At 33.0% G+C, this 14,211-nt stretch overlaps 2 protein-coding genes across 5 annotated transcripts in view; both read left to right on the forward strand.

The window, feature by feature from the left end:
• LOC145292141 (uncharacterized) overlaps positions 1-14,211 on the forward strand; it is a 506,863-nt gene that overhangs the window by 250,826 nt on the left and 241,826 nt on the right. The gene's annotated exons all lie outside the window — the stretch shown is intronic.
• Positions 825-14,211, forward strand: part of LOC145292374 (uncharacterized) — a 29,921-nt gene continuing 16,534 nt past the window's right edge. Inside the window, exons 1-2 of the mRNA XM_080138703.1 lie at positions 825-846; positions 5,852-14,186. Coding sequence (XP_079994829.1) covers positions 825-846; positions 5,852-7,086 — 1,257 coding nt within the window. The 3' untranslated portion in view covers positions 7,087-14,186. The remainder of the gene's footprint in view (positions 847-5,851; positions 14,187-14,211) is intronic.

Consider the following 14,211-nt stretch of genomic DNA (forward strand, 5'->3'; position numbering starts at 1 on the left):
TTGTTGGACTTACATAAGTGCATCTTTGTTTTGATCGTAGAAGTAAATCTCAAAATTTTCACGATGCAATGATTCTTTAAAAATGGGCACATTTTTTATGTCTTTCCTTTGCGTTATCATCACCAATTGACCAAATATTGTGGATTTCCGTTTCAGATGTTTATTCTAACAGCGTGGAATTCTGGGCGGAGGAAACCAATTTTCTTTTATCCTCTCGCTTATTTTCACTGACTCTTTAGTATCACACCGCCATAAAAACAAACATTTTTATTTTATTTTATTTGTTTTTCCTTCTATCATCTGTAGTCGAATTTCTAGCATGAGTACTCCAATAATAATTATAAACTTGTAAAATCTCAATGCATTTTGATAACAAAATTTTGATATGCATATCAACTAGATCAATGAAACAGATTTTATTTTAAATTGTAATGAAACAATTAAATTTTTTTGGTCTTTTTAGCGAGGAGCTAAGTGTAGTATCTGTTATGAAGCTGCACTTTGATCTTTTAGTTAGTATCTCTTATGGTACTACAGGTCATTTATTTTTTTGGTCAATGAAAAAAAATCCTCCTAGACTGAGGTAATTTTTATTTATGTCTCAAACCAGTGCTTTGTTTTTTTTTTTTTTTTTTTTTTTTTTGCTAGATCTCTTCCTTTTCCACATATTAATAACCGATCTTGTGTCTAATCGGTAAATGTTTAATTAGTGTTAAATTAATACTATTATGTATTCATAATTAAAAGAATAAGAACAATGTCGTGCCATGGATTAAATAAAATGTTCAGTTCAAAATTCTGTCCAGGTTCTCATGTTTAGAAAGATGCACCCAAAGAAGGTCAGAGGTAAAACTGGTCAAAACATGAATAAAACAAAAATGAGGATAGCGATTCAAATAATAATAATAATATAAAAACATATATAATAATATAAAAACATATATAATAATATAAAAACATATATAATAATATAAAAACATATATAATAATATAAAAACATAATATAAAAACATAATAATAATAATATAAAAACATAATAATAATAATATAAAAACATAATAATAATAATATAAAAACATATAATAATAATAATATAAAAACATATAATAATAATAATATAAAAACATAATAATAATAATATAAAAACATAATAATATAAAAACATATATAATAATAATAAAAACATATATAATAATAATAATAATAATATAAAAACATATATAATATAAAAACATATAATATAAAAAAACATATAAAAAACATAATAATATAAAAAACATATATAATATAAAAACATAATATAAAAAACAATATAAACACATATATAATAATATATAAACACATATATAATAATATATAAACACATATATAATAATATATAAACACATATATAATAATAATATAAACACATATATAATAATAATATAAACACATATATAATAATAATAATAATAATAATAATATAAAAACAATAGACTTTTTAGGCCATAAAAAAACGGGCAAAAGTTATAGCCCATTTTCTTTTAAGAAGTGATTCGTGCCAAATTGATGGTTGAACAAGCCAAACATGCTAGTCCCTCTCCATGAGTGAACGATTTTAGAGCAATTTTACCTCTAGAATACCTCCTAGAAGGCAACCAGAGTTATCCCAATGGCAAATATTTACTTTTACCATGATTAATGTTTGTACAAAAATTTTTTTAAAAAGAATCCAAGGCATGGTTATTGAGAAAAGTGTAAACAGACGAACGGAAGTGAATTACAAGGTGCAATCTCTCCTTTGTCGGGGGACCAATATGCTTGAATTTTTGCTCATTTTTGTATTAAATACTAATCCATATTAATCCCAAACTGAGCAACAAACAGATGTCATAATACTTAGTTTGCTGCGCCTTATCTATGTCTCAGCTGTCTATTTAAATGTATATATGTATGTCTGCCTAAAACTTTCGCCAGAGGCAATAGATTTTCACAAGATCGGTATCATTTTGAAGCTCGACCCTTCAACTGACAAATATAAAAAAAAATTGGCTAAAAACATTAATGCCTTCAGCCTCAACTGGGCACTTTTCTTCGGAGAGGGGTCGCTTTTTTTTTGCCGATATTTTCTAAAGTCATCGCCTGTTTTTGATTGACTAGCCTTAATTTAAACCATTGCCACTTCCAGTTTGCCAATGGACACATCAGAAAAGACGTCACGTTTTTTTTTTCTTCACATTCTTCTCCTCCTTCGTGATACAAGTTCGAGCCTGCTTGCCCCTTTTTTTTTTCTCACGACACACCTCCAAACACCTGGGCAATGCTGGGCACGTCATAAATGTGGTCGATATAAAAATTTCAGCTAAATCAGTTCAGTAGTATCTGAGAAAAAATGGAATGCACAGACAGACAAGACTTAGTAAAATATAGTAAAGAAGTATAAATTAGAGGTTTTGAAAAATTTAAGACATTAGAAAAAGACTGAGATGTTGGCTGGGGACTAAAGTGTTTACCATAAAGGAATTGGTAAAAAATATACAAGTAGAACAATATCTTTCAGAACAATGCCTTTATGCATCAAGGACAATTGTTAAAATATAGTCAACATTAAAAATGGCCCAAAGAAGACATTTAAAACTCTTACCAAGAATATAAAAAACAACCCTACCCTCTGTTTTATAGTTCTTTTTATTTATTTAGATTTTCTTCTTTTTAATGGGGATTTAGGCTGTTGAACTGTGGCTTCTTGTAAGCAAGCCAATCATTTATCATTGCACAAACTGAAGGAGGTTGGAGAGGCGAGAAGAATCAGTGTCGGTGGACAGCTGAGAGACCTATACAACAACGACAACAGCTGAAATACAAAAAAAAAAAAAAAAATTATCACAAGATTTATTTACTTCTAATAGTAAAGAACTCTAAAACTGGGTTATTGAAAGTCAGCAAAGTTCCGAAAACATAAACAATACTTGAATGATAAAAATAAAAATAACGGTATCACTTAGAACAAGGTTTCCCAACCAGGGTTCCTTAACAGATTGCCAAGGGTTCCTTTGATAAATAGGCGGAGATTATTATATCTTTTGCACATATGAGCAAATGCAGATTTCAGGCCCCCCCCCCCCCCCAGTCCTAGTTTTCATATACATGTACGGAAATAATAGAAAAAATTTTGGAGGTTATTACAATATTTTCAAACTATTACATTTTAAAAATGTATAATAGTCACAACGATTGTATTTGCTAAATACTTTTGCTAAAGTTAAAATGTTGAATTAGTGGTCAGAGGATATAAAACTGTACGTGTATATGAAACCAAGTAGGGCAGGCTAATTTCAGCAGCTTGTCAGTTTCTTAAAGAAGTTATAAAAAAAAAAAAAAAAAAATTGAAGTTCTGAATTTTTTAGATGATGGCTGATTATTTATATTACTTGTATTGATCGGACTATTGTTTTCATCTTGGGTGTTATTTGTGCAATGTTTCGATCAGATTGTCCTTCGACCATCCTCAGGCATGTTGGTTGTTTCTTTTCTAAATAACAACCAACATGCCTGATGAAAGTCAAAGGACAATCTGACCAAGACGTTCCACAAATAACACTCAAGATGAGAACAATAGTCCGATCAATACAAGTAATAATGAAAAAAAAAAATTGCTTGCATTATGAAGGAAAATGAAATAAGAGTGTGAAATATTTTTTTATGGTAAGGGTTCCTCAGGACACCACTATTTATTATTGGAAAAGTTTTACGGAGATAAAACAGTTGGGAAACACTAACTTAGAAGAAAGTTTATCAGCAGCATTCTCAGTTGGATCATGTGTTTATTCCCCTACTCAAACTCGTTTAGTAAAAAAGAAAATATGACTGATTGTAAAGTTTTTGTTCTTTCAAAGAATTCAGTATTTTTCTGGCCACAAGCTACATGAGGATACAGGTGAATGAGATGGGTAGATTGACGGTTGAATGATGAAGAATATGATGAGGATTGAAAATGATGAATGGAATAAACAAAATCAAGGAAGATTTGGCTGAACTCCCAGGTCCACTATTGACCGGCCTTTGATGGTGTAATCATGATTCGTTAACTATCTTGTACAATCAGAACTTCTGGTGTTACTGATCAGGCTGTCTGAAGATATCAGCTTCCTGGCTCAACTGCATTAAACATTGATGTTGTTTTTTCCTTTCTCTTGCCGAAATTCAATCATGTTCTGCAAAGCCCAAGCCAACATTTTGTTTCTCTACAAAACAACCAAACTAAAAACAATGAATTGATATGCCGTAAAACCAAACCACCAAACCTTGCTTAGATCCACATTTTATAGCCCTCTATGGTTTGGGATGTGGTGCAGGCTAGAGAAAAGGCCGGTTCAACTCTATCAAGGTCAACAATGTTAAAGCAATAACAAGAATTTGGCTAAAAAGTGTAGTATCTGTGTGGATGCTACACTTAGTCTATTCTATTCTCGGTCAGTAAAAATGTCCTTCTAGACTGAGGCAATTTGAATTTTTATTCTAATTTGAGTGACCCTTTTTGGGGGCTGGATTTTTCCCACATTAAAAATGTTAATTTTTCCTTCATGGGAAGACAAGTAAATAGGAGCAATAGTGGATAAAGTTGATTATTATGTAGATACTTTATGGCAATTATTTGTCGACATGAAATTTGAAGACCATGCCGTAGCCTGCAGGGATGCACTTCAGTGGTAATGTGTTCCACAGACGGGAAGTTCTTAGAAAGAAACTCTGTTCTTGGAAATTCTGCCTCGTGGAAGGGAAGAAAGTACTTCTCTGTTGTGGTAGACGTTGTACTATTTAGCCCCATAGCAATATTATTTTTGAGTTTCTTCTTTTTAGAATAGTTACTATACCAAAACTTTTGGGCTACTTTTATTATTTACAATGAATGGTTATTTGATGGCATATCAACCCTTTTCGTGTTATTTAATGCTGAATCTGGTGATTTTGAAGAACAATTTTTTAATAGAATATATTTGTTTTTTGCAAGTCGTTTCTATTTAACCCATAGTTGGGACCCTAACAGGTACTACCACCCCGGGTCAGAGTGAACCTGGGAGCAATGGCAATTAAAGGGTGGCTCCACACTCCCCAGAGCCTGCAAGCTAGGGCCTCACTATCGGATATAGTTTAAACTCATATCCAGGACCCATTTACAATGAAATTAGTTTCATTTTTACTTAAAAATTGTGTTTTTAGTATTATTTAAAAAAAAAAAAAATCAAACAAGTTATGGCAATTTGAATTATGCGAACAAAAATGTAGTCATATTGGAGAAAAATAGAATATGGCTGAAAATAAGTTACTATTCACAATGTCTCCCCACGGGACAGAGTTGGACACCAGGGTCGTTTTTTAATGTGGAGAAAAGGAACAAAACTAAAAATTGTCTCAGTCGTGAAGGATTTCTCCTCCACTGACAGAACAAAAAATTGAAGTGCAGCATCTGAAGAACAAATACTACACTTTGATCTTGACCCGAAGGCCAAGAAGGAAACAAAGGGATATAACTCTAAATTAATTATGGAATCAAGGGAGATAATCTCCACTTTATTTCAAATAGGTAAGCTCACTTAACTATTTAACAACCATTATCTATAATATATAAAAAGAAATAAAAATGTTTAGCTAGATAATTCTCCAGAGAACTTTTTTTTTTTTTTGCTGCAACCATTTACATTCTCTTTTGTTGCTGTTCATATTAAAAAAAAAATCAAATAAAAAAGATTTGACCAAACCTCATTTTGTTTAGTTGTACAACTTGCATACACAAGTTTTGTTTTATTCATAAGATATTAAGATATCAAAATGATTCAGTTTGAAAAAAGATTTTTGTGGTTTCGTTGCTAAGCTTTGTGTCAAATTTTTGTTTTGAGTCAGATTTTTCTCTTTTCTCTTCTTTCTCTCTTCACGCTTTCTCTTCTCTCTCTCTCTTCCACTCCTTCTCTTCTCTCTCTCTCTTCCACTCCTTCTCTTATCTCTCTCTCTTCCACTCCTTCTCTTATCTCTCTCTTCCACTCCTTCTCTTCTCTCTCTCTTCCACTCCTTCTCTTCTCTCTCTCTTCCACTCCTTCTCTTCTCTCTCTCTTCCACTCCTTCTCTTCTCTCTCTTCCACTCCTTCTCTTCTCTCTCTCTTCCACTCCTTCTCTTCTCTCTCTCTCTCTTCCACTCCTTCTCTTCTCTCTCTCTTCCACTCCTTCTCTTCTCTCTCTCTTCCACTCCTTCTCTTCTCTCTCTCTTCCACTCGTTCTCTTCTCTCTCTCTTCCACTCGTTCTCTTCTCTCTCTCTTCCACTCGTTCTCTTCTCTCTCTCTTCCACTCGTTCTCTTCTCTCTCTCTTCCACTCGTTCTCTTCTCTCTCTCTTCCACTCGTTCTCTTCTCTCTCTCTTCCACTCGTTCTCTTCTCTCTCTCTTCCACTCGTTCTCTTCTCTCTCTCTTCCACTCGTTCTCTTCTCTCTCTCTTCCGCTCCTTCTCTTCTCTCTCTCTTCCGCTCCTTCTCTTCTCTCTCTCTTCCGCTCCTTCTCTTCTCTCTCTCTTCCGCTCCTTCTCTTCTCTCTCTCTTCCGCTCGTTCTCTTCTCTCTCTCTTCCGCCCCTTCTCTTCTCTCTCTCTTCCACCCCTTCTCTTCTCTCTCTCTTCCACCCTTTCTCTTTTCTCTCTCTTCCACCCTTTCTCTTTTCTCTCTCTTCCACCCTTTCTCTTTTCTCTCTCTTCCACCCTTTCTCTTTTCTCTCTCTTCCACCCTTTCTCTTTTCTCTCTCTTCCACCCTTTCTCTTTTCTCTCTCTTCCACCCTTTCTCTTTTCTCTCTCTTCCACCCTTTCTCTTTTCTCTCTCTTCCACCCTTTCTCTTTTCTCTCTCCCACCCTTTCTCTTTTCTCTCTCTTCCACCCTTTCTCTTTTCTCTCTCTTCCACCCTTTCTCTTTTCTCTCTCTTCCACTCTTCTCTTCCACTTTTTACCGATTTTTGTTTTACTACACAAAGAATAATATTTATAAGGATAAACTGTTAACTTCAAAAAACTCGAGTCAATTTAATTATATTACTAATAGGCGGTTGCCTATATGCTTAAATAGATTTTAATTGATACAGATTTTGTATTTATTATTACAGATCCAGTTCTCTATTGAATATTATACTGGACCTAATATATAATACTGATTTCAAAAGTTAAATATGATACGCGTGCCATTAGCTAGAATCCAAACCAAAACATTTAGCACTCCAGCCATGTTCCTTACCATTTGAGCTAAGCTGACAGATAAAGATTTTTAATTAAACAACTTCTATGATGACTACAGTTACATGTGCGCAAATTGAAATGAACATTTTGCATTTCAACTTGTTGACATATTCATCCCTCCAAATGAAGATTTTACTCACGAAAAGCATCCTTAGTATATGATTACTATTTACTGTTATTTTCAATGTTATGTGACCAGTGGATTAATAGTTTATCGGTTAAACACACATCTACTGTTTTTATATAGATTGTTCTTTGGGTTTATTTTGTTTAGCAAAGCATATTTATGTAGAATAATCATGTATAGGTTCTCTATAATGATCATTCATGTATAATTATAAAAAAAATGATAATCCATAGGCTGTCTAATAATCGTCTCTGCATAATTATGTGAAATGATTATCGATTGATTCCCTGTAATAAATCTATACTAAATTGCATTGTATAATGTTTTAGTGTTTTATTAATACTGACATCAGCTAGTGTCTATTATTCATACTGAGAATGTGTGTGATTAGCCTAATGGATGAAATTGCAGACTATGAAAATGATTATGACAAGTTAAAATCCTGTTATATTTATTGTTGGCAATTTATTAAGACTCCCTTCTTTGGCTATTTGTAAAATTGTAACTTGTGTTCCTTAATCACCATATTCGGTTGTATGACTGTCTTAAAAGCTAGCATATGTTGAGTGGCTTTTAGAATTACTGTTTAGGTATTTGTTTATCCCTCTTTCAAGTCCATTATAAAAATGGACTTGGAAGAGGGATAAATAGACAATCCCTGTAATGATCTGGTTCTTGTTAATTGCAGTGCTGGCTCTGTGCAGTTCTAGGAGGTCCACCCTCCCAGGCTTTGCCTTCTCCTTTGGAGAAGGAGTTAGCTTATTGCTAATTGCCTTAGATGCTCTTACCAGGAAATGCTGACGGGACAGCCCAAGCACTTTTTGCAGGTCAGAATGCCCCTCATTGGGGGCGTTGACTTATCAATCTCACTTTCCGACCTTTGTGTCGCAGTTCTTGCAGAGGGAGAGAACGAAATACCTCCCTATGTTTTCTTTGCTCACAAACTGATCCTCCTACCTCAGTTCTTCTACATCTTCTAACTTGAGAACTCTTCGCCAATCTTTCAATCAGGCCATACTAGCAAAGTCACCTGTATTACACATATCTCATCAGATTGGCTGGATTTAATCTTCCTCTGAGGCTATCAACTAATTGTAAGCAATAAATTATTTCTGTATTAAATAAGCTCCAAAGTGTTGATACACTAACAAACAAAATTATCCACTCGCATCTGTTAAAAATGCACCTAGTTGCCTTCTACTTTGGTGGATTATGGTTTTTCCTTTCTTTTTTTTTCCTTTTTTTTTTTTTTGTGTGTGTGTGTGTGTGTGTAAAAAGAATTAATGGTAGATGTGATCGATCGTTTTCCAAACGTTTCAATCAATAGCAAGAATAAAATAATTGGCAGGATGTGGTTAGAAAGAGGGGATCGGCTAAATAATTTGACTGCAAATATCAAAAGCTATTGATTTTTCTTTTAATTTAAAAAAAAAAAAAAAAAAAAATTTATTGAAACTTTTTTTTATCTAGAACTTTTTAGTTTTTGTATTTTATTTACTTTTTGTATTTTTTCTTTTTTTTTAATTAAAATATTTTAATTTCATTTTACTATTTTATCTCCTTTTATTGTTGACTGTTGTTGTTGCATAATTCTGCTGCTGCTTATTTCACATTCTTTCACAATGGAGTTGGTATTTAAAACTTTTTTTTTTTTTCATTTTATTATCTTTCGTTTTATGCAGATTAATTAAATAAAAAGTATGTTCACTTTTTAAAAATATCACGTTTAACATTTCACAATTTACTGACACAAAATTTTTAATGTAGTTAGCATCCTTATATTTTATGTCGTTGAAAAATAACGTTTAGATTTAAGAGATTAAGTACAGTTTTTCAAAAAAATTGGATACATTAAAAAATTATCTGTAATAAGAAAAAGTAAAAATGTTTTAAATAATAAAAAATATCGAACCGCAGTTTATCTTCAGCAGCTTCGTAACTCTCGCTTCCCCTATTTTTTCTTATAGTCCTCATTCCATGAGCAATGTTTATGACAAAAGGGAAAGTATTGCTGTTTTTTTTTTTTGGGGGGGGGGGTCAGAATCTGTTCATCTAACATTTATCGTTAGTATTTTTAACTTTATAGTATAATTTTTTTCTTTTTTTAGCTCTTTACATCAAGTTAAGTAGCTTCATGCTTTGTCTGAAGCGAATTTCTTAGTTAAAAGAAAAACAAAAACAGATTTATCTATAAAGAGATATTAGAAAACTAACTAGGTTGAAACAAAGATAAAATAGGAATTACGTAATTAACAAACCCAAAAACTAATATTGCAAGTTCTCTACTTTCTCTCCTAGCTTCTGCAAATAGCTGATGTCCCTTTATGCCTTTATTTAATGTATTTATATTTTTGACTACGAGACATGACTAAGAAGAATAATTGTTTTGCTCTCCAATTTAAGAAGTGAAAATGTGTCCATTTCTGTATGCTCGATTGGTGACTAATAAAACACAAACTGTCCTGTTGAATCTCTTAATTTATTACATGTGCATACGGAGTTGAGGAATGCAGATGGATGTTTAATTTTTGCTCAGATAAAATTTTTGCTAAGATAAAAACTGAAGTATCTATTCTGTCAAACGTATTTTTTTATTTTTCTCACAATCTAGAGTGCTCAATTTTAGCAGAGCCGGATTACCTCTGCATTAAAAATAGATCTTATGTCAAACTTTTTTTTTTTTTATTGCATTTTCACTTCAAACAAGGCCACTTTGATGTAGGGATTACTATCTGAGACATAATTTGTAGGGGAGTTGAGCAGTAAGATGTCTGTTTACACTTAAACTTCTGCATGTCAGTACAGTCAGGGGTACAGAAACTTGGAAGGGAATTCCAAGGTCTAGTAGTCCTCGGGAAGAAACTATTAGAGTAGAAGGCTTTTTTACATCTAGAGATTTTACTGTGTAAGGGTGGGATTTTGCTGCTTGTTGGGTTTGTCGGGATATTTACATTGAAGGGTACAAGGCCTTGTAGTTTGTTGGAGTACCTACCATTAAAATACTTGTAAGACAGGCAGAGGGATGCAACATTTCGTTGATGGGATAGTGGGTAGAAGCCCAGCTGATAATGCAGGACCTATTAGGTTGATGACTCTCTTTTGAACTCTGTCTGAGAGTGAGAGAAGTAGTAGCAGATACATCAAACCAAATGTGGAAACAATACTCCATACATGGGCAAATGGTGGCCTTGTAGAGGTACAGGATACTCTCTGGTGTAAATAACTTTCTAGCACGGTAGAGAGAGCCCACCTTCTTTGCAGCAGCTTTAGCAATGCCCTCCATGTATCTGTTCCAACTCCTGTTCCCATGAACTTGAACTGAGGAGTTTGAACGAAGTACTTTCAGGTAATGACTTCTCAAAGGGTGAATAAATCAGAACAAATAGATAAACCCAGCCTTTGTCTCAAAATAATTGATTTGCCATAAAACACACGCGCGCGCGCACCCCCCCCCCCAATGTTTTGTGTTGAGAAGCGAAGTGTAATATCTATCCTGACACTATACTTCATCTTTTGTCCTCACTCAGTGATGTGGGAAATCCTTCTAGACTGAGGCAATTTTAATTTTTATTCCAATTCAGTACTTCTTTTTTGGGGGAGGGCTGGATTTTCCCCATATTAAAAGCTGCTCTTAGATCTACCCCCCCCCCCCCCCTCCCGGGCCGGTTTTTTTTTTTTTTTTTTTTTTTTTTTTTGAGGGAGGGAGACCAGTGAATAGGGACATAAAAAAAATATAACCCACTATTAGACAGACCTTGCATTGTCCGAGTGTTAAAAAAAAAAAAAAAAATGCGAAAATATATTTATGCAAGTCTTCTGGTTATAATAATAATTCTCATTATTATATATATTATCATTGTATAATTATTATTCACATCATTATTAAATTTACTATCATTATATGATAATGAATTATTATTATTATATAGACTACAGTAATTACACAAATCAAATTCATCCACATTCTCTACAATTCTAAAAATCCATGAAAATATTAAATTCTTATGGATTCCCTCTATCCCACAAAAAATATACAATGCACATAGCAACAATTACATTTTATTATACTTTTTAAAATATAAAATAAAATTATAGCAAATTGCCCATTTGAGCACTAGGATTAAGAAGTATCAACATTAAATTATTCATAACATCTGACATTAAAAATTTAATCTTGTTACAGGTTTTTATAAATAAGTAATGAAATAAATAAAAAAAATAAAACAAAGTAAAATGTCTGTGCGCTTTATGGATGCTGGTGCAAACAAAGATCCTTCCTATAATATTTTCAAACTTCCTAGTGTCATAGTTTTGACCGGGCAAATCCAAATATATACAGCTAGCATAATAAATTCAATCTAAATGAATAACAGTTGTAAATATTAAAAATAAAGATACCTATTTTGAAATGGTACATTTTTCTTGCTGTTGCAATGGCATTAACCTTGGCTGGGTTGAGGCGGCTTCTTCCTTAGTCTGCACCACATCCTTAATCATGGTAGCCCATGCATGGTGGTCCTGACCAAAGTTGCACAGAACCAGTTGCAATTTAAAAAAAAAAAAAAAAAATTTTTTTACAGTGATCACCACTTATCAAGGCCCGGAAGACACTCAGGGATAAGGGTTATTGCAAGTACATTACGTTAGTGTGGAGATTTGATGAAGTGTTTACTTAAGGGGCGGTTCATTAGGAATTTGTTAACGTTGGACTTGAAAACATCCAAGTTGTAGTCAGGTGGGAAGCAGGCAGACGGAACAGTTCCACAGGCGTGCAGTTCTAAGAAAGAAGCTTTGTTCATGGAATCCACGTTTTGATTTAGGCACAGATATAGAGGGGGAAATTTTTCACAGTGGATTCAGCTAGACAGGTGTTTTTCGTGAAAGATTGGCGAGGGGGGACCAGAGATTGGAGTTTAGACGAGCACTTGCCATGGAAATAACGACAATTCTGCTGTCAGAGGTCATCCAGGCTCTCAGCTCTCCACTTACATGATTGCACCACTCAAGCAAAGAAGTACAAGAGATATCACGAATTAGTTCTTCCTTTAGGCGACTTATCTCAATAAAAATTGCATAACTATCTGTATAATAATACTATTGTTCCTTCATCTGTATGTACGTTATCACCTTTCACACCCATTAAAAAAAAGGTGCTCTATTGTCAAAGATTAAAAAATGTAGACTACCTGATGTCGATTTTATCCATTTTAAAATGAATTGTTTTCAAATCATAGATATTGTTTGAGCATCATCATTTATTTCGCATGAATCAGATGATTGTTTGCATTCGTTTCCCTGATATCTTTCTAGTTAGAATCCTTCTAGAAAGAAAATGGGTACTTATGGGAAGTACCACATGAAGATTGCCAACATCGCTAAGTGAAAGTGTTCCTGTAGAACGAATTGGATTTGAACTTGGTACACCCAGGTTGTCAGTCCGTGTCATTAATCACTTAGTCATTCATCATCTCCCTGTTATAGATGTCGACTTAAAAGTGACATTCGTTTTATATAGTTCAAGGATTTTCAGTTGACAATTATTTTTAGTCATAAGAAAAAGATGATAGGTAAGTAACCGTGAAATGTTTACGTGGTTCATGTCAATCAAGTATTAAAGTAAATGCTACTTTGTAAGGTTAAAAAGACAAGAAATATGACCTGTTCGATAAAAGTGCATGTTAACTTGGCATTTACGACTTATCAGAAGAGATGGTTTTCTGAGATACTTTAAATCGGCATAGTTTAACATTTTAAAGCTAACAAATATGGATTGTGAATTGTATTCGATATATTTTGCATTTCAACCTAGTATCATTCATGCAGAAAAAAAATTGTCTTTGATGCTATTGCATTTTTGATTTCATTAAATACTTATTCATTTTTTTTTTTTTTTTTTTAATTTAGTGTGTTAAATGGTGCTACCAGATCAGGCTGTCTGAAGATATCGGTTTACTGACTTAAATGCACCAAACATTGTTTTTTTCCCCTTTCCATTTGCAAAATTCAATCATATTTTGTAAAGCCAAAACAAAAACAATTTTTCTCTACAAAACAACCAAACTAAACCCTTATGAATTTGAAGATATAAAAAATTTGAGCATAAAACCTTTTTTCAAAATTATTGGATTCAGCATTAAACAACCTCAAACGAGTTGTCGATATGTTGTAAAACAAAACAACCAAACCAAACACCAAGATTAAATATTTGAAGATATCAACAACTTGAAACATACCCCCCCCCACCTCCAAAAATAAATTACGGATTTGTCATTAAATAACATGAAAAGGGTTGATATGCCGTAAAACAAAAAACACTATCAACTGTGTTATTAAAGTTTCGTTGATGCAAGAAATACATGCATGCAGACATGAGATTGTCTCATGGTTTTATTGTTATAACGATTCATCAAAGTTGAGCCACAATTGTTTTTATGTTTGGACCACTCGGAAAATTTTCTCTGCAGTTAATGTAGGAGGTTTTTATTGAAGTTAATGGATCCTCTACTTTTGTCATTCAAGTAGGACTTGACTATACTTCATAGAGATTTCTTTTGAAACTAGGATATATTTGTATGTATATTAGGGTGTTGTCACGACGATCTGAAAAGATTTGTCTGCAGTGTTTCGTCAAATGTCACTTTTCTTTGTGAGATTTACTGATTAAAACTGGCTTTATTCAAGGTAACTGTTTAGCTTATGGTTTTGTAAAAGGTTATCGTTTTTGTGTTTTACATCAAAGAAATTTGAATACTGAATCAGTGGAAGAGAAAATTAAAAATATTGAAATGTTTTTAAGGTTTTGATACGAACCAAGTACATAATTTTAAAGGATGATGAA

Source organism: Euprymna scolopes, chromosome 13, assembly GCF_053919585.1.
Source record: "Euprymna scolopes isolate OS-2025 chromosome 13, ASM5391958v1, whole genome shotgun sequence".
NCBI classification, from domain to species: domain Eukaryota; kingdom Metazoa; phylum Mollusca; class Cephalopoda; order Sepiida; family Sepiolidae; genus Euprymna; species Euprymna scolopes.